General features: G+C 34.6%; 1 protein-coding gene across 4 annotated transcripts; it reads right to left on the bottom strand.

Annotated features, from left to right (window-relative positions):
* Positions 1 to 4,415: 4,415 nt before the first annotated feature.
* On the bottom strand, positions 4,416 to 21,988 carry LOC5571826. Of its 4 annotated transcripts, none has more exons than XM_021841455.1 (4): positions 21,615 to 21,988; positions 20,855 to 21,284; positions 6,994 to 7,170; positions 4,416 to 4,965 (listed from the first exon to the last, which is right to left on the bottom strand). In XM_021841455.1, exons 2-4 carry the CDS (start codon positions 20,873 to 20,875, stop codon positions 4,831 to 4,833), a joined length of 333 nt encoding a protein of 110 aa, XP_021697147.1. In that variant the 5' UTR covers positions 20,876 to 21,284; positions 21,615 to 21,988; the 3' UTR covers positions 4,416 to 4,830. The 4 variants fall into 4 exon arrangements, with proteins under 4 accessions (XP_021697147.1, XP_021697149.1, XP_021697148.1 ...); XM_021841457.1 differs by having other exon boundaries at positions 20,855 to 21,250; XM_021841456.1 differs by having other exon boundaries at positions 20,855 to 21,209.
* Between the last annotated feature and the right edge of the window lie 3,978 nt (positions 21,989 to 25,966).

The following is a 25,966-nucleotide window of genomic DNA, read 5'->3' as shown; positions in this document are numbered from 1 at the left end:
ATTCATGAAATCAAATTGTTACATCATCAAGAGATTAATAAAATTACGATACGTGATAATCATTAATTACCATTTCAGAAGAAGAAGCTGAATGAACTTTTGAATGATTTCCAGGACATATTTCAGCCACCGGACGGTATGTTATCTTTTACAAGTCGCGTCAAAGCTGACATAAGAACAGTTGACAATAATCCCGTATACTCAAAATCATATCCTTATCCCCAAAGCCTGAAATCAGAGGTTAATAAAAAAATATCCAAATTGTTAGCAGATGGAATTATCAGACCATCAAAATCCCCCTATAATTCACCGATATGGATTGTTCCCAAAAAGATGGACGCATCAAAAGAAAAGAAGTTCCGTCTTGTAATCGATTTCAGAAAACTCAATAATAAAACTATAAGTGATAGATATCTAATCCCCGATACATCGACAGTACTTGCAAATTTAGGACAAAACAAGTAGTATTCTATTATTGACTTAGCATCTGGTTTTTATCAAGTTCTAATGTCTGAAAAGGACATAGAAAAAATTGCCTTTTCAATTAACAGCGGAAAATACGAATTTGTTCGTATGCCGTTTGGTTTAAAAAAAATGCTCCTAGTATTTTTAAACGTGATGATGTTTTAAAAGATCATATCGGTAAAATTTGTTATGTAAATATCGATGATATTATATTTTTTGGAAAAACTTTTGAAGAACATTTGGAAAATATAAGAATAGTTTTTCAAACATTGAAAGATGCACATTTTCGTATTCAGCCGGATAAATCAGAATTTTTAAAAACTGAAGTTCAGTTTTTAGGTTTTATAGTTTCCCAAAATGGCTTAATGCCAAATCCCAAAAAAGTAGAAGCCATTAAAAATTATCCTCAACCCAGTAATATTAAAGAACTAAGAATGTTTTTAGGATTATCAGGATATTATCGAAGATTTATAAAAGATTATGCCAAACTTGTGAAACCTTTGACAATCCTACTTAGAGGAGATGACGGTCATAGGAAAATTTCAAAAAATGAATCCAAAAAAATTCCAATAACATTCAATACTGAACCAATTAATGCGTTTAACACATTGAAAAGTATTTTAACTTCAAATGACATTCTAATTTTTCCTAATTTCAATGAACCTTTTATAATAACTACAGATGCTTCAAATGTAGCCCTTGGAGCAGTTTTATCGCAAAAAACAAATGATGGAGACAAACCTATTTCAATTATTTCAATAACTTTAACAAGAACAGAAGAAAACTATGCCACTAACGAAAAGGAAATGTTAGCCATAGTATGAGCTTTCAACAGTTTCCGTAATTTTATTTATGGAACAAAAATTCATATTTATACTGACCATATGCCATTAACATATGCAGTATCTCCGAAAAATTGCAATGCAAAATTTAAAAGATGGAAATCATATATAGAGGAGCATGATCACGAATTTTTTTATAAAAAGGGCTTATCAAATACTGTCGCAGATGCTTTATCAAGAGTAAAAATAAACAAAATTATAACAGAGAAGATGACAACTTCACAATTAAATTCATTAACACCAACACTTCATTCATCAGATAATGATGACATTTCATACATTCCCTCAACTGAATCTCCAATTAACGTATTCAAAAATCAAATCATTTTCAAAATTAACTCAAGATCGTCTTACAATTTTTCAACAATATTTGGAATTAATAAAAGACACACATTCTGCGAACCTTATTTTTCAAAAGAATTTTTAGAACAAAAATTAAAAGAATATTTGGTACCAAATATCTTAAATGGAATGACAACAACAGAACCAATCATGACAAAAATCCAAGAAATTTACAAAGATACATATGATTCCAACAGAATGAAAGCTAGATTTTCACAAAAACAAGTAAACGATATAACTGATGAAATGAACAAATTCAAAAGATCAAAGAAATACACACGTTTGCGCATAGAAGTATCAAAGAAAATACAGGACAACTAATTAAAATATGTAACTTTCCAATAATGCACAAAAAAAACAAAACAATTTATAAATACATGTGAAATTGGTAAAATTGAATAATATGATAGGAAAAAGAGAAAAATCTACCTGTTAAAACACCCATTCCACACTATCCAGGATAAATTGTGCATATTGATATATTTGCGTACAACCAGAATAACATGTTTATATCATCAATTGATAAATTGACAAGTTTGTTAAAATCAATCCAATAAAATCAAAATCAATTCTAGATGTTCAACAACCTTTCATGGATCTAATATATGAATGGGATATACCAGCTATGTTTATTATGGACAATGAAAGAACATTTTCATCAGAAATTATTGAACAACAAATTAGAAATTTAGGTATACAAATATTCAAAACACCAGTAAGTCATTGGGAAACAAATGGACAAATTGAGCGTGTACATTCAACTTTAAGAGAAATTATAAGATGCTCAAGAAATCATGATCCAGATTTATGAATCCTAAATGTTGTTCAAATAGGTGTTCATAAATACAATAATTCAATTCATAGTTTTACTAAAGGTACTCCAAAAAATTTGTATACAGGAATCAATATAGAAAATTTAAATTTAGCAGATTTTGCAAGACAAAGGCAACACAATTTAGACAAAACAATTAAATTGTTTCAAGACAAAAATACAAAAATTATAGATCCAGTTTACAAAGATTTTCTGATAAATAGTTATGCATTTGAAAAGAATACTTCAATTTCAAAAAGAGATCCTCGTTACAAAATAATAAAAGTACTGGAAAATCAATAAACTTTTGTAATTGATGATCAAGGAAGAAACATTCACAAAGCAAATTTAAGAAAAACTGTTCACAATGAATAATTTATGTTTTTTTTATTACAGATTTTTGTTACATATTGCAAGTGCCGTTATGCAAATTCATGACCTTAACAAAAATCCAGTAGCCATTATACCATTGGGAAAAGCAAAAATCAAATTAGGATAAGTAAGGATAATTCAACCAATTAATTTATTACAAATACACGAAATTGTAAATCACTTCGATAACTTGGTAAAGACACATGTATACAATAATCAGTTGTATAGATATTTAAACAACAGAAATAATTTATTATACCAAAAACTCATACCACATGAACACCGAGTTAAACGATTTGACGGCATCGGAAAGGCTCTTAAATGGAATGCTAGTATTCCTGACGCAGAAGATTTGAAAATTATCAACACTACAATGAACGATCTCATCGAGAACAGCAATCGGCAAACTAACTTCAACGAAGCAATCAACTCTCGTCTAAATCATCTAAATCAAATAACAACGGAATTATTACAACTGGATTTTAAATCGACACAACAGCATGTAATTGAAAATGATCTTCTGACAATTTTAATAAATATGAATGCAGTACAACATCAAATCGAAATTTTGGAAGATACCATTTTACTTGCCAAAAATGGTATTCCTTTGGTGAAAATAAAATCATTTCTCAAACAACAAAGTGTTCCAATAATATCTTATGAAAATCTACTGACGAAATGTACAGCTCAAATTGCTATGAATAATATCCACGTGATTTATATGTTAAAAGTACCAAAATCATCTTCAGAAGTTTATGATTAGGAGTTCATAAATCCATTGATCCAAAACCAGAGCAGAATTTATATGGAATCAAATTACTTCATAAAAAATAAAACACATAACTTCGAGATATCAACACAATGTGAAGAGGACCTGCAATATTTTTTATGTGACATCGAATCTTTAAAAGCAACAAGAACATGCATCAATAATTTGATTCAATCGCAACATGCAAATTGCACTTATGAGAAAGTATATTCATCCGGATTAATCAAAACAATCAACGACGCCACAATACTTCTGAATAATGTCAATACAACGTTAAAAACCAACTGCAACAGCAATACACAAATTTTGGAAGGATCATATTTAATACAGTTTGAACAATGTGAACTGTATCTAGACAACCACTTCTTTACTAACTATATCATGGAATACCCGAAGCGTTCACTCTAGATTCAGCTAGGAAAAATTGTCGACTCAGAGTTTGATTTTTTTTTTCCAATTTTTGTATCATTTTTTCTGATTTTGGGTTTTGAGCATAAGTATGCAGGGTTCTTAAACGTCATTCGCGTGCCATCCTCGAAAACTTTGAGACTTGTGTGTGTAACTTTATACTTTTTTAGCACTGAATAAACAATCCTTACGGATCAAAAGGCTCGTTTCTCGCTATTACTACTAGAGTCGCTGTAATTGAAAAGAAACGACGAAATTCTAACTGGACTGACTTTAAATAGACACTGCAAAATTGAGTTCAATAGATAACAATTGAGGACTACAATAGTGAGGAAACAATAAATACGAGTGTACAAACTGCAAGACACAAATAATCGTGATATTTAAGAAAATAAACAGCATAATGAAAATTTCAAAATTTGTTTTATTCTATATGAGCTACCTAGTATAAAAATCTATTCACTGTATTGATCACTTACGTTATTGCACATTCTCCATCAATTTTGCCATATACCGTAGTTGCCACCAAAACTGGTTCTGGTAACAGTACTTGGACAAAATCAAGCTAATTGGTACGATCAGCTTCATCACATCGTACGGTTACGAATCTTATTCAGCAAAAGCGGCTCTATATCCCAGCTTCTTGCGATTCGAAGCATTTGCATAGAGCCACAACAAGTAGCTATGACTAAAAGAGCACTGGGTATCATTGGGAAACCAGAACCGAACCACACATACATTCGTATCACTCGCAAATACTCCATTCACGCGATGGCGACGTATGACAACGTCTCATCTCTCATCTCATAACCGATCGGCTTTCAAGGCTGGTGATCGTTCAACCCATTCAGGTGTCCTTCGTCACGTGCTCGCTGTTGGGCTGCCCGCTCCCGATGCTTGCCATCGATGCCGAGTCCCAGTCGCTCTATGGCCTTCTCTCCTCGATATCCGTGTTGCTAAAAGTAGATGATTAGGCGAAAGAAAAAAAAAACAATAAATTTAGATCAGTCACATTTGAAACTAATAAGCGGAAAAAAGATCGACTAGTTCTACTATGAAATCGATCGCTAGAATATATGCAGTAAAAAATGGAAGAGTTCCGCTTGGCACAAAGCAAACAATCGTGCGGCTGCCTAAAGAAAAGTGTTTATATATTTTGATAGATTTAACCTTGCCATTGAACGCAGCTTTAGTTCAAACCGGGCGCCAGATAGGGGGATGTGATGCAATATGCTACTTCATTTTTGATTAAAATACACCGCCTTCCAAACAACAGTATCTATGGCCTGGTATGTCATTCAGTGTATAAAATTAAGATTCATGCGTTTCTTTAAAGAAACATACTAAAATCCTAAAGATTTTGCTGAAAATATATCCTGAATTTTTTTTAATTTATTGTAGAATCAAAAGGGTTTCAACGAGTGGACCTCCACGGTCTACATTGAGATATACAGTCGAAGCGCGTTATAACGACATCACAAGGGACCGTCGCAATAGAGAAAAGTCGTTATAGAGAATAGTTATAACATAGAAATGCGTTTCGTGGGACCGAAAAAGGTCGCTATAGAGAGCTTTTGTCGTTATAAAAGTTGTCGTTATAACGAGCTTCGACTGTAATAGCATATCTTCTCAACATAAACCAAAAAATGCTAATTGAATTTTTCTAGGCAATTCCATATGTTGGAAAGAAAATCATTGTTTCCTATGAGTCCATTTCAAACTATTTTCTCCTACCGAAAATAAACAGAATGAGGGGACAGATAAATCGCCGAAGCTACTACTCGAGACAACTAGCGGTGAGATGAGCATGCAATAGTGTTTCTTCAATCACTCACGCCGCAAGTCATTCCATGAAGATTCAGGATCAGTACTGTTAAATGTTATGAATATCACTTGATTTTGTCAATTGAATATTGTAACCATCTCTCTTTCCCGAGAAAAATGTCATCGGAAAATGTGCTTTGGTATTATATCTTCCAAGCATGGAATAATGAGTTAAGCTTTCATATGAGAAATTATTTGATTGGAATTGCGCGAATAAATATCGAAAGTCACTTATCTTAAACTTATAGTAACGACTTCCTTTGGAAGGAGAGTGAAGCCGTTGGTCTCAGTTTTAAATCTCGTTAGCACTAACAGAAAGCATGAAATAAAAAGATCAGGAACGTTTGCCAACTATTTCTCCAGTTTTGTGCCTTTGAAAACGTGAGCGGTACAAGTCAGCCATTGTGGCGGCCATCTTTGGATTCCGAGATGTTTCTACTTGATGGATTCAGCAATCCCGACTAAAACAAATAGCATTATTTTGGTGCTTCGGACAATAACTTGTTGTGCTGATTTTATGTTGGTACACGACCGTATCAGACGTAAAAAAAGTTGACAACCCCTGATAATATGCGATCGAAAACGACAACATCGATAATATTCACCTACACGAAGTATCATTGAACTTGGGCATTTGAGATGCGTATGCTAATCATCTGTAGCTCGTATAGTTTTGTCATCTCTATGGAAAACATTCAGGGTCTGTTTCGAATACACCTTACACAGTGAAATATACACGACCCTCGAAATGCTTCTATCGCATCCATCGGAGTTCGCAAATTTGTTCGAATGTGGGTACACCGGTTCCGTCATGGTACCGCGAATCAACCTTGTAAAACCGAATCCAACGTCGACAAGACACCTCAATTATCAACAGTATGAAGCGGTGTGTACAGTGGCTAAATCTTAAAACATAGTCATCAGCAACGGTTGGCTGCAGAAGAATTAATCTTGTAGTCTAGTCCATACTGGTGGCAGTTTCACTGTTCGGATTCGTTCATTTCAAGTGGAAAACTCAAGGCGGATCTAAATAATCGACAACTACACTACCACTCGATAATTCAGTGTAACGAAAAATCTTAATTTGAAGCTTTATTAGGACGCACTGAATTGTCCTTTGCAAGATCGGTGGATATTGGTTTCAACCTAAGAGAACTTACCTCGTAGTACAATTCTCGTCGTTTTTGGCTCACTTCCGGGTCGAAGTCGAACTCTTCGGTTTTGTGGATCAACGGAATGCCGGCGATGTTGTTTTGGAGGGCTTCGGTGATTAACCGTAAAACGGTAGATTCCACTGGGGGGATTTGAATGTTCGCCAGAACGATGAAGATGCTTATCTGTGTAAGATGAAGGCAATGATAATAAATTATAAGAGATTCGATGTTAAGAAACAGCTGAGAAATATACATAATCTGGACGACTAGAGTTGATTGCAATTTTCTATAGAAATTTTTGTCTTAATAATGTTAAGACAAATTCACTTTATTGAAAAAAAAAAATCAGAAAATATGCATAGTATTTTTGGAAATTGCAGCCTCAGGAATTCTTTCAATAAAAAAAACAACACCATTGTGAGTTAATTTTTCAAATGAGGCCCAAATTAAAAAAAAAGGTCCACAAATGGCCAAAGATATACTTTAAGGAGCTAACCACTTGAGAACGAGCTAACGGGTTTTGAAAATTCTTCCATAGTTCCTGAAGTGTTCCGACGTGTTTGTGTATATAAAAAGCAAAAGATATTTAACGGGAAAGTTGAAAAAACAAAAGTGAACGGAACTTTTATTTTGCACGGGGCGTTCCATGGCGTTTTTCAACAGCCTACTTGATGGCAAAAAGAAGTTTGCAGGGACCACTAGTCTATATAAATAAAAATGGAGTGGTGTTTGTATGTCACGAAATGGCTTGAGAACGGGTCAACGGAACGACGCAAGGTTTTCACTGTTGCAATCCACAAGGGATGCGACGTGTTCGTGCAAGGAAAAAGTTCAGGAAAGTCTCCGGAATAATCGGGAAAACGGGAGAAGACTAAAGTGTCATTTTGTATAGGGGATTTCTTGACGTTTTCCAACAGCCTACTTGATGGCAAGACGAAGTTTGCCGGGACCACTAGTTAAGAATAATTGTAAAAGTCCATATTCTACAAAACAAAAAAATTTAACGCTGATTATGGTAATTGTATGGGTAATTGGTTAGCATTCCTACAAAGGTAATTGGTATAATATAATATTTAATTTTTGGTATAATATTTTTTAGTTCATTGTGTGATATGCCGTTCAACATATCGAAGCAGAAATTAATTACATTGTTTTGAATAAAACGAGAGTTTTTTTTTGAATTTTGTTTATATAAAATCATAAGCTTGTATGAAAATCTTTGATAGTGCCATAACTGGGTCCAAAAGGAACTTTCCATGCGAGTGCATTTAAAAGTGAAAATTGGAACAGTAAAAATGAAGTCACCCCACACAGTTCAATCACCATCAATTTATGAATCCGCTCGGTATGAACCAACTACATTACTGAATTCTTTTTGTATCCATTTGGACTGTATTTTTTGGCAATTATGAAAGACTTCTGCCTATAGACCCTAACTAGAAACGACATTTTAAAGCTTTTTTTCCAAAGATTTTTTGTGAGAGAATGAGTTCTAGACAAAATTTACAGATTTGATAAACATTTTATCTACCATTTTGACTCATATTCCGATCACTTAAGTCCAAAAGTCACTTCAAATGCATCTGATAGGAATAAATAAGCTGATATTTGTGAAAATTTAAAATTTCTTCGCAAAGTTTAACTATTAGCTACCCTACAGCTAAAAAATGTTAATATAAACTTGTAAAGTATTGTTGTGACGTAAAAGAATGGAACAATATTCTGATTCAAATGCCGAACACTGCGATCATTCTGTCTGATATCCTGAAAACAGTGATTAAAATTCCGAACAGAATGAATTAAGTGTATTTAAATGAATAATTTCGCAAATAAATTTATCTGAGCTAATTTTACTGGTTTCGAATCATCACAAACACCACTCCATTTTTATTTACATAGAAGATAGATACCGTTTTGTCACAAATTCCGAACACTCAGTTTTTGTATGGCGATTTGGTTGAAATATTTCGCTGAAATGTGTCATAAAATTACAAGGAAATGCAGTCGATGGCAATTCAATTTCAGGTTCGTTGAAATTGAATTGCCATCGACTGCATTACCTTGTAATTTGATGAAAATTTTCAGCGAAACATTTCAACCAAATCGCCATACAAAAACTGAGTGTTCGGAATTTGTGACAAAACGGTATGTATCTTCTATATCTATATAAATAAAAATGGAGTGGTGTTTGTATGTCACGAAATGGCATACGAACGGTTCAACGGATTTGAATGATTCTTTCTCCGTTTTGTTCGACGTGTTTGTTTGTATAAAAATTCGATGATGTACACCCGGAAAGTCGTAAAAAACAAGAGTGAACAAAATTGTCATACATAGCGTTTTTCAATAGGCTACTTGATGACAAGGCAAAATTTGCCAGGACAACTAGTACGATATAAATGCGTTATCATACAGATTTGTCCCAGATTTTTGTGTAAAATACTTGATCAATAAGCTGTGGAAAATAAACACACAATTCATGAATAAGCGTTCAAACTACTGGTACTAAGTTTTTTTTTTCAATTTTCCTTTTAAACAATTTTCAACGTAAAATGTTGTTACGAAAGTGAAAAAGCGGGTTGTGGGCGTTTATAAATCAAAACTCTGTATATTATAATGGTTTCCATGATGTTATCAAAATTAACTAAAATTCATATGACAATATTCTTTAGAAATATATGTAGTCTATATCGTCCCCTTGATGCTACAACTAGATAACTCGAAATTTAAAATTTTTGACTTCAATTTGTCAAAACATTTTTCTTAATTAGATCTGCAAAATATCCACAGGTCTTAAGCGTGTGATTGAAAATATACAAGTTAAAGATTATTTTTCAATCATAATCTCTGCGATTAACCATCACCTTGTTAAACGGTCATACTTTCAAAGTTGCACATCTCAAAATTTTGATTTTCAAGTTATCTAGTTGTAGCATTAAGGGGACGATATGGCCATAAAAATTGTGAACGTGGTTTATGTAAGGCCTCGAAGACTATTTTGTTGAATTATTTTCGAAAAAAAATCAATTTTATTAGGAACAAAAACAAAACACTAAAGATAGAAAAAGAAAAGAATTTTCAATTGACCCTGAAAGGTTTTTTCCAATTTTGCTAGGAAAACTGTGTGTTGGTTCTGCAGAAAGACCAAAAGCAACGAATTTAAAAGAAAAGAACTGGTTGTTATTTTTTGTTGCATGTAAATTTCTTTAGATTAACTCCCAGATTGAACTTTTGGCTCTTCATCCAGACACCTTAAAAAAAATTTAAAAGTAATTCTAGGTTATGGAGTATCGTTTACATTCATGTATTCGATTATTTCACGTACGCAATGTGCCGCCATCTAATTGTTGAACTTATGATAGTCTAATTACACAACCTGCCATCATCCTCCAAATAAACATGCTCCAAAAGCATATAAATCCATAAATTCCATGTTCACTAGGCCCGGTCAGTAGCATATCATTGACATATTTGTATCCGGTTCACCACCGTATATCATTTACGTTGTCCAAGGCAGTGTAGCATAAGAACTATTTAGTGTTTAATTGTAAAATAATTAAAAATAAGCAGCTGAATAATAAATCATGTTCATATTGATTCATATTTATGGGCAAGTTTTTTGCCGAAGCATAAATTCTGGTATCAGACAATGTGCAAATAGACAAAAAATTAAAATATTTAAATCTCAAAAAAAATTTTTAAAGACAAAAATGAAAGTAATTATTTTTCGATTAAAATATTTGAAATTCTGACTAAAAGCTAGATAGCAAGCTGCACCTTTACCAACTAACTTACACTGGTCCCACAGTTATGAATCATTTAAGGCTAAGCTTAAATTTGAAAAATTATAAAGAGCAAAGTAAATAATATTTTTTTATGAAATCAATGCCAAATGGTAAAGTGGGATATATACCTGCAGTTCATGCACAATGTTATAATTAAATTTGTTGAAATTTTCACTTATTTGAACATTGTCTTAAAGCACAATTTATGAATCGGCAAAAAAGTTGTCCACAAATATGAATCAATGTGAACACGATTTATGAACCAGTTATTTACTTTCAATTATTTTGCAATTAAATGCTGTAAAGTTCATATGTTTATTAGAACACCGCCTCGGGCAACGTTAATTATATCCGGAGGTGAACCGGAACCAAGTATTTCAAGAATCTGCTTGACATTGCATGATTTTGTATGTTGCTACTGAGCGGGCTGAGCTAGTGATCATTGAATTTGTGGATTAATATGCTTTTGGAGCATGTTTATTTGGAGGATGATGGCAGGTAGTGTAATTAGACAATCATTATCAGTGCTGGGAATGGTAATAGTAGTAGGCTTGAATTTTCGCGAAAATCACGTGGCTCTCCCAGTACAGTAGTTCAAAAACGTGAATCTCATCAAGTAGCCTCTGTTGGGTGCACGAATTTTCTTAATCATGAGTGTCATTGAAGGCTCTAAATGCGGGAAATGCAGCGGGAAATAGAACATTTTTCTACAGTAATTTTGGGTTGCCCTTAGCAACGGGTGTTTTGCAATTTTCAAGGCATTTTGCCTACAGCAGCGATGGGCGTGAGTTTCACTGGCTTTGCTGACTGTGATTGGCTTTGTTTGGCTACTGTAGAGTGAATTTCAGATTTTTTCCCAACCCTGATCATTATATCTAGATTGCAGAACTCGTACATGCCTGACCTTTTGACTGCCTTTACTGCAGTGATGAAAATTCACACGTTCGATTTGTGTGCTTCAAATTATCGATCGATTAATGAACGTCCATATCGAATTGCTATGATTTTCTTGCAAACTTCGTGTGTGTTACACATTCAATTCCTTTGTTTTGGTTCATGGATTGATTCATCAACCGATTACAGGGATTTCAAAATTTTTCCATATAAGTTCCCGAAGCTTTCCCTTCAGATTTGTATGCGTCAACCTATGGACGCATAGATCATCACCCAACACGGATTCAGTGTGTTTTGCTTATGGTTAGCTTGTGTCATGATCATTATGTTCAAGTTGGTCAATTAATCGATTTGCGCAATGAGTTTGTTATGTTGAAATCGATGAGCTTTGCTATCGATTTCCACGTTCAAAACTTGTAAATTGTTTGTGATCAACCCATAGCGAACTAAACTGCGGTTGGACTTCGTGTCGAACAACAGTTATCATCATTCTTCCAAAGAGAAGAAGCAAATTTTGAAGCTGAATGTGAAAACTTGTGAATCCGATTTATCTTTTATTAGTAAAGTTGTCCAATGTTTTTATGTTTTAAAAGTGTGAATATCTTTTACTTCTCCATGTGTCTGATAATAGAGCCAACAGTTTAGCCTGGGAGGTAATCTGAAAAAAACTTACGTGCAACAAAAGTGATCATAAAAGTGACAAACAATTGGTATTGATATCAATCAGAGAGGATGCAAACCAGTTCTTTTCTTTTCCACTCGTTGCTTTTGGTCCTTCTGCAGAAGGGAAACCCCGTTTTTATAGCGAAATTATGGAGAACCTATCAGGTGTAATATAATACATTGTTTACATTTTTTACACCTATTCTGTTTCTTTTTGTTCCTCACATATTAAGGGTTTTTTTTTATTTATCCAAAAATTATTCAACATAATAATCTTTGAGACCTTACAAAAAAAAACGTCCTAAATTTTTATAGCCATATAAGACTATAAACCCCCTAAATAACTTTTTTCATAAGAATTTGTTTTTTTTTTCAAAATCATGAAAATTCATTTGTATGCACAAATTCCTTTTCCACAAAATTAAAAAAAATCCGTAGTTTATGAACGGTCCCAAACCACTTTTGATCTCTCTTAACAAAATTTAATATTGGAAAATACTTGAAACTAAGAATCTTTTTTCAAAATACTAAGCACAAGTAGATTGAACGCTGATTCATAAACTGTGACTGGTGTGTATATTTCCCACAATTTATTGATCAAGTATTTAACTTAAAAATCTTAGCCAAATCCGTATAAATACGCATTTATCTCTCATAGCTATGTTTATTGAATCTGGAAAAGTTGTCTGGGGCTTAATCTCTCACAAAAAATCTTTGAAACAAACTTTAAAACGTCGTTTCTAGCTAAGCGTCAAACACTACACGGCTTACAAAGTTGGCCAAAAATAAAGCCCAAATAGCTACAAAAATAATTTAGTAATATTGTTGGTTCATACCGCGATCAAGAGCTTTTTTACTGAAATAAGAAGGCTTGAAATGGTTGAACACTATGTGTTGCTTATCAGTAAAAATGATTCTGTGATGTTTTGTGATAAATTTGATTATAATATTGTCTTCTTAAATCAGCTGATTCATAAATTGTGGGTGATTCAACTGCGTGGGGTTACTGTACATTTAAATCCATTTATTATTAATATCAGTTTTTTACATATTCAACCAATATCAATCAATCAACTACCAATACTGATTTCCGTATTATTTTTTTTACTATAAGTCGTGCCACATCAAATGTTCAAGTCAAAATCAAATATAGTCATTTCAAATCTAACCCTTTTGTCTAATATGTGGAACCCAAAGCTTTGTATCAATCGGACTGCAATTTCATGAAAAATAGATAGACGTTGTCTCACAACTTCATAATATTTGGATGCAATTATTTTATAAAGGGAAGAAGTATAATTTTTCTCTCAAATAATTCCAGCATTTTCTTATACCACAATTGAATGGAGAATATTTGTAAATTTCCCCGCAGAAAATTGTCGCGTTTGCACATTTTGTAAAATTTTCATTTCGTAGATATGCCTCATTCCTTCTCTTGTAAAACTGCTTTGATTATAAATTTTGACTCATGTTGCAATAACTTAACCCTCTAATACCCATTTTTTTATTTTCGATCGAAATATAATTTTTAGTTATCTAAAATCGCTCTAAACACGTTTTCGGCAATGATTTAATTTTATTCGCAAATCTATGAATTTTTTGTTGTTTTTTTTTATTTTTATAATTTTTACTTTTGAACATCATTATCCTTTTTCATTTATTTTAAGCCTCTTCTAATTACTGATTTTTGGAAATATTATAAATTCAAGTTTTTACGGTATTTTTAAAATCATTATTTTTTCATTTCCGTGTTATTAAAAGAGAAAACAGGTTTTAAATTATTTTAATACCACCAAGCTCTTCTTCTGTGATAGGTTGATCGTAAAAAAAGGTACGATTTTTTTATATTACACGTTAAATGAACCCCAGGTTTAAAAGTCATAAAAAACTTTACTTCTATACGTGTTATGAGTCAAGGTTTAAGGGGCCCAGATAGCCGTAGAGGTAAACGCGCAGCTATTCAGCAAGACCAAGCTGAGACTCGTGGGTTCGAATCCCACCGGTCGAGGATCTTTTCGGATTTTTCTCGACTTCCCAGGGCATAAAGTATCTTCGTACCTGCCACACGATATACACATGCATAAATGGTTATTGGCATAGTAAGCTCTCAGTTAATAACTGTGGAAGTGCTCATAAGAACACCAAGCTGAGAAGCAGGCTCTGTCCCAGTGGGGACCCAGACAACCAAAATGTACGTATAACGAAATCACCTGGAGGCCTTGTATGTGCAACATTTCACCTATAAGATATCGCGAAAAGGCCTTCTACGTACAAAAGTGGAGGCGATATGCGTGCATATATTATGTGATGAATAATAACATTCAATGCGAGTGTATACATATTCTACAGAACTAACCTGTGATCTTATGCGACTTAGCTTATGATAACAAATGAAGATTTGACAACTGCTACGGATTGATTCGACTTACTTTGTACGAGTGTACGAGACGAAACAAAATGTACAAATGAACTCAGAAAAGAAGTGTTTTATTCGAGGAATCTCATCAATCTGACGAGTTTATCCACGGTGTTTTGCGGGTTTGATGTAATTAGTATGAATAAACGAGTTGTAACGTGAACTTTCATGCGATTTCTGGTTGTCTGGGGACGTAACGCCGGAAAGAAGAAGAAGAGTCAAGGTTGAAACCAAAAATAAAATCATTTCGATTTCCCCATCTAAAGGCGGGGTTGGGTATTAGTATTACTATTATCTACAGTTGAATTCTTTTCAAGACTGTTTTTGGCAGATAAATCTTCTAAAATCCATTGAAATCCATGCATTTTATAGAAATTATTTTATTACAAACTTAAAACCCCCATGAAAAAAGACCAAAAAAAGAAAATATAATCAAACTATTTAAAGAAATACAGATATTCACGCCAATTGAACACGAGCAGTAAAAGCAATTTTTGCAATTTCTCATCGTAATAGGCTGTTTTCCATCACGCTAATCTGTCATGAAACGACCTACTTTCCTGCACTGAAGTATACAGTGCGGGAATAGTCATTACCTAACTGAAACTAGTGTTGTAATGATTCATTACGCAACGCTTTCTCATTACGCAACTGTTTTAAGTTGCGTAATGAATCTTAACACAATAATTTCTCAGAAATTGTAAAATAATGGTGAATGCATTCCGAAATAATTTCTGATAGCCTCAAGTGGTCTTCTACGAAATTGCAAAAAATGTTGTACGTAACTCGTTGCAGAACTCGATTTTTACAGCACTCGTCGTAATTATCCTACTCGGCAAGCCTCGTAGGATAAATTTACAACTCGTGCTGTAAAAATCATCATTCTGCAACTTGTTCCGTAAACTACTATTATGATAGGATATCTATAATTGCTATTAACTTATAAGAGATATAAGATTTAAAAATGATATCTAAAATTTACTCCTAGAATACCATTCGCATATCATATTAAGCTTTTGTGAGATCTAATTAATAGCTGCAAGCTATTCATTAGTCTGCAAACATCAAATTAAGCTATGCCTCAGAAGTTGCAGGAATAAAATTAAGATATTATCCTTAGATCTTTTATCTCTTACGTCAATCAAGTCAATATTACGTTTTGATTGTCAGTATATCATTTCTGCTCTGAAAATGTTGAAAGTTATATGCAAATTTGAAGCGTAATAAGTGTTTCTTGCCTAAAAAGTTGTAAAATATAAAGCTCAACTTAAGTAGTAGCGTTATTCGGGACAACATTTATCTCTTTTTTCAATTATTCTTAAATTTCATTTGGAAATGAAAATGTTACAAGTTTCATATTTTAACAACAAGTACTGGCATCTATCGCTCGTAACTATATACTGTATTTTGTTTCCTGAAAATTTTAATTATGTAGAATATTTTTATATGGTCACTCATGTAAACAATGATCCGAAACATTTGAAATGTCGTTATTTACTAAAATCATGGCCTCTAAAGCCAAATATGATGGCCAAACTTACACAAGTAATTTCATGTTTGAGTTTTTTTTTTCAAATAAAAACGCCATGAACCGCAAATTCCTAAGGAAACTCTGCATTCTTGACAGAAGTTCGTTAAGTTTGATAAATTGAAAATGCTTGTGAAATTTTTGATTTAAGCTGCATTTTTCTTGCTAAGGGCCGATCTCTTCACCTTTGCCTAAACCGTGAACCACGCTTACCCATATAGTTCAACTAGGTTTAAGGACTAAGCGGTGGTGAAGAAATCGGCCCTTAGAAAATTTGCAGGATTCATATGAGACATGGAACTTTGGTAACGTTATCTATGATTATTAAAAATATTTTTTCCAGGAAGGTAAAAAAATATGCATCAAGAGACCTGAATTTTCATAAACACTACATTTGTTTAGTTCATTAATAAAACAAAGAGAGGCTTACGTAGAAAATATTCCATCGATAATTATTTATTCGTACTTCTTATTGGGAGGGTCATTCTGATCAATGTTATCCCGCTGATCAATGGTATCTTTAAAATACATATTACAATGTTCAAAATTAATTTATCTTGACTGTCTAATTATGGAAATTAGAATTAGAAAAGCAATGAAGTGAAAAATTAAAAACTTCCATTAGTATCAATCAAATCTTATACAAAGGAATTTCCTAGGCAAGTTTTTGGAATTTGACTCAAAAAAATGTTTTCGCTGTTGATTGGTAACTTTTGTCCCCTCAGTATTTTCATCAAGTCGGTCCTTCTGTTTGGGCTCTAACTAAAAATTATTTTAATATTTCTAATAAGATGTTTAACTCGTATAGGCTTAAGTGAAAGCAAAAAAGCTAAGACCCTCAATGCTCAACGAATACATAACGGGTTCGGATAATGTTCTGTCAGTATACTGGTCAACATATCTAGTTTCTAGAAATGGCCAGCGAAACTCGGAAATATCCTGCGGCCGGAGTTATTCCGGTGGGTTACATGGTCAAGTTGGGTAAAATAAGGGCTATTTTTTGGAACATTCTAAGTTATCTTAATATATTTGCAATGATAATAATTTTATTTCGCATAAATTATTAAGATCTGATATTTAACATTATAAATGAAGAGGTTTGCACCATTTAGAATGTACCGGATCTGGCCACTTGGACGTAATACTCTAAATATTTGGTGAATACTAAACCGTTTGAACTCTCGAAAACTAGAGATCAAACATAATAGTTCACTAAAATGCGTTGCCATAAGCTTGGTACAGATGATTAGATACAAATTGGCTACTTTATCGTAAATTTGAGGCATCTCGTGACCCTAAAATAGTCATTTCTAGGGTCAATCAAATGCAGGACACATGGTTACCCAACTCAATCGTTTCTCAAAAGGCTGATGCGTTTTTGTTAAAATTCTATGTGGCCACATTATAGCTGATTCCGGAAATTGTCTGTGACTTGTAATTTGCCTACTTACAGGGGCACAGCAGCACAATACCCTTGTCACCCAACCTGACCCAGAGACCCACCGAAGTACCGCCGAACACAGGAACAACCCGGAGATCATTTGACCAATTTTCTAAACTAGATATGTGTACTACTACTGACAAAAAATAGTTGAAATCCGTTAACTATTCGCTGAGCGGTGAGAGTTTTAGTATTTTCCCTTTCGCTCAGACCTATACTGCCGTTCTACGCATATTTGTCCAGTGGTCCATAAAGTTTACATAGAACATGGGACAAGTAGGCGTAGGAAAGCAGTATGGACCTATGCACGGGTTCATTATTTGACCTTTTAACGGTGTCGTGTTATTTACGTGACCATGGGAACCAGTGAATTCGGCACCGCTCAAACGTCAAATTAGTGAACTCGTGCATCGGTCCATACGGGTTAACGAATCTCAATACGTCCGCTGGCATTCATCTTCCACCTATTAATTCTAGTTTCTAGGAAAATTGTTGAAGTCTATACAACTTCACACCGCACAAAAATACAAGTGACAGAAAAAAAATGCCATTTGCACATGACCTTGGAAAATCCGGAACATCTCCGATGGCCAATATGCATGGCCAAGCCAATTACTGTAAGAAGACCAAATGTGCCGACGACTGCTTGCGGGTTTGGATTCATCCATTTTTCATAAATCCAAACGTCAAATCGCTCGTTCCCTACCAGAAAGCGAGCCTGCTTGCGGTAGCCATTAGCGGTTTTAAAAGGCTGGATATTCAAAATTTGAATATCCATTTTTTAAAATCGCTAATGGCCACCGCAGGCTCGCTTTCTGGTAGGGATCGGGCGATTTGACGTTTGGCTTGGATCATTTCTATTGAACGGACCCAAGCCAAATGCCAAATCATTTGATCCCTACCAGAAAGCGAAGCTATTTGCGCCAGGCATTGGCGCTCGTAAAAAGCTGGATGGGCAAAATTACCTTAATCATTTTGCCAATCTCCTGTACATTATCGACCAAAAGTTGAGGCCCTTCATCAATATCATTAAATCTTTCAAATAAACCTAAAAGAGTAAATATTGAAAAAAGACAAATCTATCTGTTGTGCAATCTGTATTTAATAAATATTTCAAATCAATTTTCTAACCCCCATAGGTACTAGCAAACAAACATTGAAAATTATATTATACAACAATTCTACTTTTAAGGAAAATTTAAATATTTGATCATTATAACGAAAATATTTTCGTCTTACTTTTCCTGAAGGAAAATTTCACTAACCCAGAATCTATTTTTTTGGATAAATTGTAACGCGTATTTAAGATAATCAATCTTCAAGCTCCTTAATCTGAAAACAATGTCGAAATTCTTACAACTCGAATATTTGACCATTTTATTTCCAAATTAAACGTTTAAAATCTGTCTAATATGCCTAAATGCAGGCAATTTTCCTTAAAGCACATTATTTTAGAAAAAATGGCTTTATGAGCAAAAAAAAATTACACTTGGTATGCTGTATCAAAAATAAGTTCAGTAGTTCATACTTAAGCTTACACTATATTTTAAACACTCATAGTTTACATGTTAACTCGAATCAGTGGATTGTTTAGCACCGACTTAGACAAGATTGACGCATCCTCCAATAATCGAGAGCTGTCCTGGCCACGTCCTTGCGAAAGCTGGGGAATTGGAAAGGATGATTGATTGAACGCCTACTTAAGAAAGATGCAGCGAACTCTACGACCTCTCATAGGTGTTACGGGATGTTGTGGAACGTCGATGGAAAGGCTATTGCCATAGGATACGATCGGTAGACGTTCTGGCCGACGAATGGTTAATATTTACGCATTGTGATCATGCGCTGCTGATCAGAACAAACTCACCAAATTCCTTTTTCGAAACTCCTCTGCAATCCGTCGCTCCTCAATAATAAACAATAGCGTGAGCCGTAACTCAAACACAAAAACTCATTGGTCGCAACAAAAGGGACCTCAGCACCTACACCGGTCTTATAGCTGGACACTGCCCCAGCAGATACCATTTACAAAAGATCGGAGCCATCCAAAACCCAAATTGCCGTTTCTGTAGTGAAACGTGCGAAACCTCACAACACCTTCTCTGCTCCTGCAGTGCACATATACAACGAAGATCCAAAATATTTGGCAAGCCCTTTTTGGAGCCGGCCGATATTTGGAACGCATCTCCCAGGGAAGTGGTCGGCTTTATCAGGCTGATCGTACCAGATTGGGGGATTCACAATGCTGCAACTTAGAACTTCTGCCCATCAATGGCAGATGGCTAAAAGTTCAGTCACCGCGCAAAGTATTCCGGTGGCGTTCCCGCCACTGAGGGTCTTTGTAAAAGCAAAAGGGTATATCACCATAGTTCTAAAAAAATGGACGCAGTGATCTCACACCCGACAGAAGGAGGAGCCGTAACGTGCCCATCAAAATGCACACACCGCAGACATCTAGTTCCATCTCATATATTTTCTACATAAATTTAAAGAACAATCTTGACGAACTTATTCAAAATTCATAGTTTTTAAACATAAAAAATTTAAAATTTCTTGATTTTCCTACCACTTTCAAGATCACACACATTATCTTTTTTCATGCGGTTGCTGATTGTACGTAGAAAAAAATACTATATAATGCATAAATAATCATCAAGAGCATAAGAATAAGTTTGTGAAATTCATAATTTAATTCTATAAATTCACCTCCACACTCACAATTCAAAAAATGTGAACAAATTTGGACCAATGCATTTTGACGGTGGACTATGAAAAATATTTATCATAATTTGAATGTTTCTTTGAAACTTGTGGCCAAACGCGATGATAACACACTGTCTGCACTAAACTACAAGCAAAGTTGCAACGAATATAATGCCCACACGCCATACTGCCTTGCACCGAGCAAACAAGCACAAATCCAATGATCTTCAAAACGGAGGTGTGACTTGAAGAGAAATCAAAAGCCGCCTTTGCCCGTGTTCCACGGGCTGCTCTGCACCAATTCAGATTCTGATGAAGCTTTCAACGGCCTTAGAACGCACTCGCGAATGCTAACAAACTGATCCAAGTCAACACCAGTCATTCAAACATGGAAGTCAGATTCAACCGTCAGAGTTTGAAGAAATTATCATACTTACAATTATCACAGATTTATTCATTTTCACTAGATGTGAATGGTATTGGACGCCGATAAAAAAAAGCTCACAGAAAGCACTCAACACCGTTCGGTCAATTCCCGCTGCGTGGCCTTCACTTCAACCGCTCCGTACAAACATCCGTTTTCGTAGAACTTTAGAGTTCAACTAACTCTTGTTCACTTTCAACATAACCGCCAAGCAAAACAAACCAAACAACGAGTTGCTAAAGCAGTGTGGTTCAGACTCGCATAACACACAGAGTCATAAGGAGTTGCTTGCAGCAGTTCTCGGTAAACTCGGCGCTCTGCTCGCTGTCCGCTTCCAAGGTATGATGCACTTTTTCCTCCAAATGCAACTGAAGTGGTGTTGTTGTTTCATTAATTCACAGCATGTATACTAAGGTGGCCCATTTTATATGACACAAATCAAACTGTAAAAAACTTAATGTAAATTCCCCAAATTTGTTCATTTAGACCTACTGCGAAAATTTGAGCAAGTTTTGAAGAGACCAAATATATGGAAAAACTATTCCAATTCCATTTTCGACCAGAGGTTGGGTTGTAGTAGACGAATTTCCTTTACTATTGATTTGAAGATTCTATTACACATTGATAAAAGACTGCAACAAACCGGAAGTATTTCCGTCTTGAAACAACTCAAACTTTCACAGTAGCTTCTGGAGTCCAAATGAACAAAGTTGGGGGTGTATATTGAGGTTTCTGTAGTTTGATCATTATCGGCCACCCTAATGTATACTAACAACACGATGCACTTGTCGGGTAACCTCGATTTCGATGAGATAATATGAACACACTGCACTGCCCTACTGCACGTAGCTCTACTGCACCATGCACCACATTAATTCGATTCCCTTTCGCGACTGCACCGACTGGCGCCTAAATCATGCATTCGATCCACGAGGAAATGAATGCAAGAAGGTTATTCGCTTGGTCGCAAAAAAATGAATATCAAAAAACGTATCACTTCCTGCTGGACGAGTTATTCCGATCGTTTCTCGCCTTTCAAATTCGCGCCGTTGACGGAGGTTTCCGATAAAGTAATTCCCGCTCGATGCAACAACCCGGTACGATGTGTCTTCCTACGCGGTTCGACTGTTTGTAAGCAACGATGCGCGATTTGTTGGTTGTTTTGAGGCTTAAGCCGTTCGTTCTGAAGAAAGAAAAAATCAAAATACAACTCAGCATTCATTGGCTCATGCGGCGCGTACAACCGCCACAGACGTATGATGATCCCAACCAGCTGAGAGGAAGTTATGTTCGGGCACCGGTTGAGAATGGAAGTGGAATGGGGTGATCGATGACTCGGCAGGAAGCATCATAAATGACGTATCGCTTTTTGTGTACTTTTTAAAATTCTGTCACTTTATAATGAAAACCTTCTTGTACTTGTCTCTGACGCTACATCCCAACTGGGAAAAACCTTAGTGGTTGTATGGGCACTTTCGCGGTCCTGGGAACTTTCTTTTTTTGCATTTGGAAAGCGCGAAGATACTCTATGTCCAGGGAGATCGAGAAAATGTCTCGACCAGCTGGATTTGAACCCACAACCATGGTCTTACTGAAAAGCCGTGCAACGACCCCCATATTTTAAGTAATCCATGATCCGGGAACAAATTGATCCTTGGCGTTTATTAATTTAAGATCGAGTTACAATTCCTCTGAAGGATGCTAGACATTACGTCAGCGTCACATACATTCAAAAAAATTCCCAGTTTTTAATTGTCTAATGATTTTAAACTATTTTCTTAAAAATTATAGATGTCATAAAATTATTAAAATATTTCAAAAGAGTATCCCACATTGTTGAGAATGGCAGTACTAAAAAATACGCTGATTCTAAGCCTAGATGTGAAGTTTTAGCATTTGGAATGTTGAGATAGCTTAAGTATGACGTACCGTAAAACGGGGTAACATTGTTCGAAGTATCCGTACTAGTTAAAAATTTGAAATCAACATTTATCGTTGAAATACTTTCAATTCACGAATGTTGTTTCTCTTCTTTTTGAGAAAATATAGTTTCTTTCATGCGTAAATTGTCCAACTTTTTGAAGCAATGATTTCCATTATTATGGATACCGCTACCAAAGATTTATATCTCTCATGAGTTCAGCGGATGATACAAGCAAGGAAGATGCGATGACTTCTAAAGATGGCATCACCAAAATAGATTATGTTATCAAAATTTCCAGTACAGCAAGATTGACGAATTTCTATGAAAAACGCAGGATTTGGAATTGTATATTTTTGAAAGCATTCCGTGGTTCAAAGTGTTTTTCATTTGTACATAACTCAAAATATAAATGACTTTCAGGAGTTTTGCCGTTAAATTTGGCCTCAGGGACCATGATTTTAATAAGGCACGAAATTTTGAATGATACCGATCATTGTTTACATGGGTGATCATTGTTACCCCATATCAGCAAAATAAAAAAAACGCATAGCCCAATTGGGATCAATGTCTTGTAGTTCCACAAAAATAAGGTTATACCAAAAAGTATACAATAAAAACGTGTTAAATTCGGAAGGGGTTTTGCAAGGAATCAGCTGAAAATTATTATAGCGAAACTCAACCAAAAATTCAGTCAAGGATCTCACAAGTTATTTGAAAACAAATGCATTTCAGAAAAATAAACCATGGATTTCTTCAGACATTTAAAATTAAAAAAAAAAACATGATTTTCTCAAGCATGCCTCGAAGAACCACTCTAGTAATACCGTTTTGACTCATATTCCGAACACTTAAGGCCAACCGTGACTTCAAATGCATTGCATGGTCATAAATTAGATGATATTTGTGAAAATTTCAATTTTTTCGCAAAGTCTGACTGTTAGCTGTTTGGAGTGCCGAAAAAAATGTACATTTAAACTTGTTTAGTATTGTTTTTATGTAAAAGTATGGAACAACATTTTGATTCAAATGCCGAACATTGTGTTCATTCTGTCTCATATTCCGAACACCTTGATTCAAATTCCGAACAGCACAAATAAATAATATTCAAATGAATTATTTCGCAAATAAATTGTTCTGAGCTTGTTCTACTGGTCTCAAACTAGATAATCATCATTACTCAATACTTTAAAACACATTAAGGAATTTTCTGACATGTCAACTTCGGTTTCGCGTTATTTGCAATTCGGCTGATGAAAAATATAATCGGGTGATTATGGCATAGCAAATCTTTTGTAATGTGATACGAGTGTTTTGTTTTAACGAAGGTTGAATTCATTGACGGCTTACACACTTAATCGTAGAATTTCATTTCGGTAAACTTAAACGACGAATTCAGTCGGTAAAACATATTTTTACTGAAATCTCGTTCATATTTGACAGATGAGCGACATTGACAGATGCAAATTGACGAAAATCAGTAGTTTACATAAATTACTGAGACTCGGTAATCTGTTTTGCCACAAAAATCAGCAAACATATTTTTTACTGAATTTCGGCAAAACGCATCTGTCAAAACCGAAAAAAAACAGAACTGCAGTTATCAACATGTGCTCGGGTTGTATTGAAACGTTCTTCGGAAGAGCGCCTACATGTAAGTATTTACAAAATTGATTGTATTATAGCATATAATTTTGCCTATAAATTAATCATTCATTCGATTCAGCAATAATTAAAGCCTTTTTTACATTTTACATAGGAATGTTCCCTGGATCATCTATTCTTTACAATGAAAGTGCGCAGCGAAAGTGGTCGTGTCGTTACTCGGTATTTGCTTTAAACGGAAAAGCCCAACATTCTTCATATTAAGTAAAAAGTGAGATGTTTACAATGGCGACGGTATATACTTTTTCAACGCAATCAAACATTTATTTAGTTTCAATAAATTTGTCTTTATTATTAAAAATTATGTGTTGCTTTTTCTTGTTGTTCTTCTTCCAATCGAAAAATAATCATTTGCCGAATTTTGGTAAAAGTGTGCCGAGATTTTCGGCAATGGACTACCGATCTCTTCGTCGAATTTTGACAGCTGGGTTGATTTAAAATTTTACAGAACAATCGGCACTTTGAACTTTTACCGAGATTTTCGCCGAAATCTTAGCTGTTGGGTTCTCGGCGATTATTTTTACCGGCCTCGGCGAAACAAATTAAGTGTGTAGACATTTTAATGCAGGGGTCCGTAGCCTTGAGGTTATGTATTCGCTTCATAAGCAGGTGGTCAGGGATTCGATTCCCGAAATCCGTCCAGCCACCAGAAGACGCCGCACGGAGGACCGTGCTTTTGAGAGCACATCCATCCTCCGTCAGTATCAGATGGTGATTGTAAAAAAACAGACCCTCTTCGAAGGCGGCTAGCCTCAAACGACTCAGGAACACGGAAAAATGAACCACCACAAGAGCAATGGACTATGGCTTATATGGAATTTGATTGGACTAACAGCAGAGCACTCTCCTACCTGCTCGGTGAGAGAGTAAAAGGGTAGAAGAGAGTAATGATGAATATAGATTAGATGAAAATATAATTTGTATCGGTAAAGAAGAACTGTGATTTCGGCACAGTGGTGGCCATGAGCACAGAGTGCCTTTCAAACAAGCATAAGGAATAAAAAAAGGCATTTTAATGCTAAAAATGAGATCAACTTCACTAGTAGTGAATCACTACCTTCAAATCTTCGAATGAATACCTGAATTGAAAGATTGAACATATTTGCAGAAATTCTATAGGATTTTTCTTGAAAAATTCTATGAAAAATGTAAGAGTTTCTCTAAGATCAACTGTTGTAATGTTTTTTAGTTTCATCATATGGTGCACTTTTTGTCTTAAACTTATGATTTTTTTTTGAATGAATTCCAGAAGCAAAATAATAGGAATTTATATGGGAAACTTTAAAAGAATTTTTGATGAGTCGTAGTGGCAGTTCACATTCACATTTCTTGTAGAGATTTTCCGTGAATGGAATCTTAGAAGGGATTCTCGTGGAGTAATATAACTCCAGGACCCCAAGAGAATTACAATGAGTTGTTGAACAAAGGAAAATAGATTATTTTAAAAATGATTGAATTATGTCGTGAAGTTTAAAAAAAAAACTGAATTATTCGCTTGAAAATAAATTGGAGATCGTTTCTGAACGAGTTTAAGAGAGG

This window comes from Aedes aegypti, chromosome 2, assembly GCF_002204515.2.
Source record: "Aedes aegypti strain LVP_AGWG chromosome 2, AaegL5.0 Primary Assembly, whole genome shotgun sequence".
NCBI lineage: Eukaryota > Metazoa > Arthropoda > Insecta > Diptera > Culicidae > Aedes > Aedes aegypti.
Note: the sequence above shows the minus strand (reverse complement) of the source record. Positions and strands in the feature narration are given on the sequence as shown.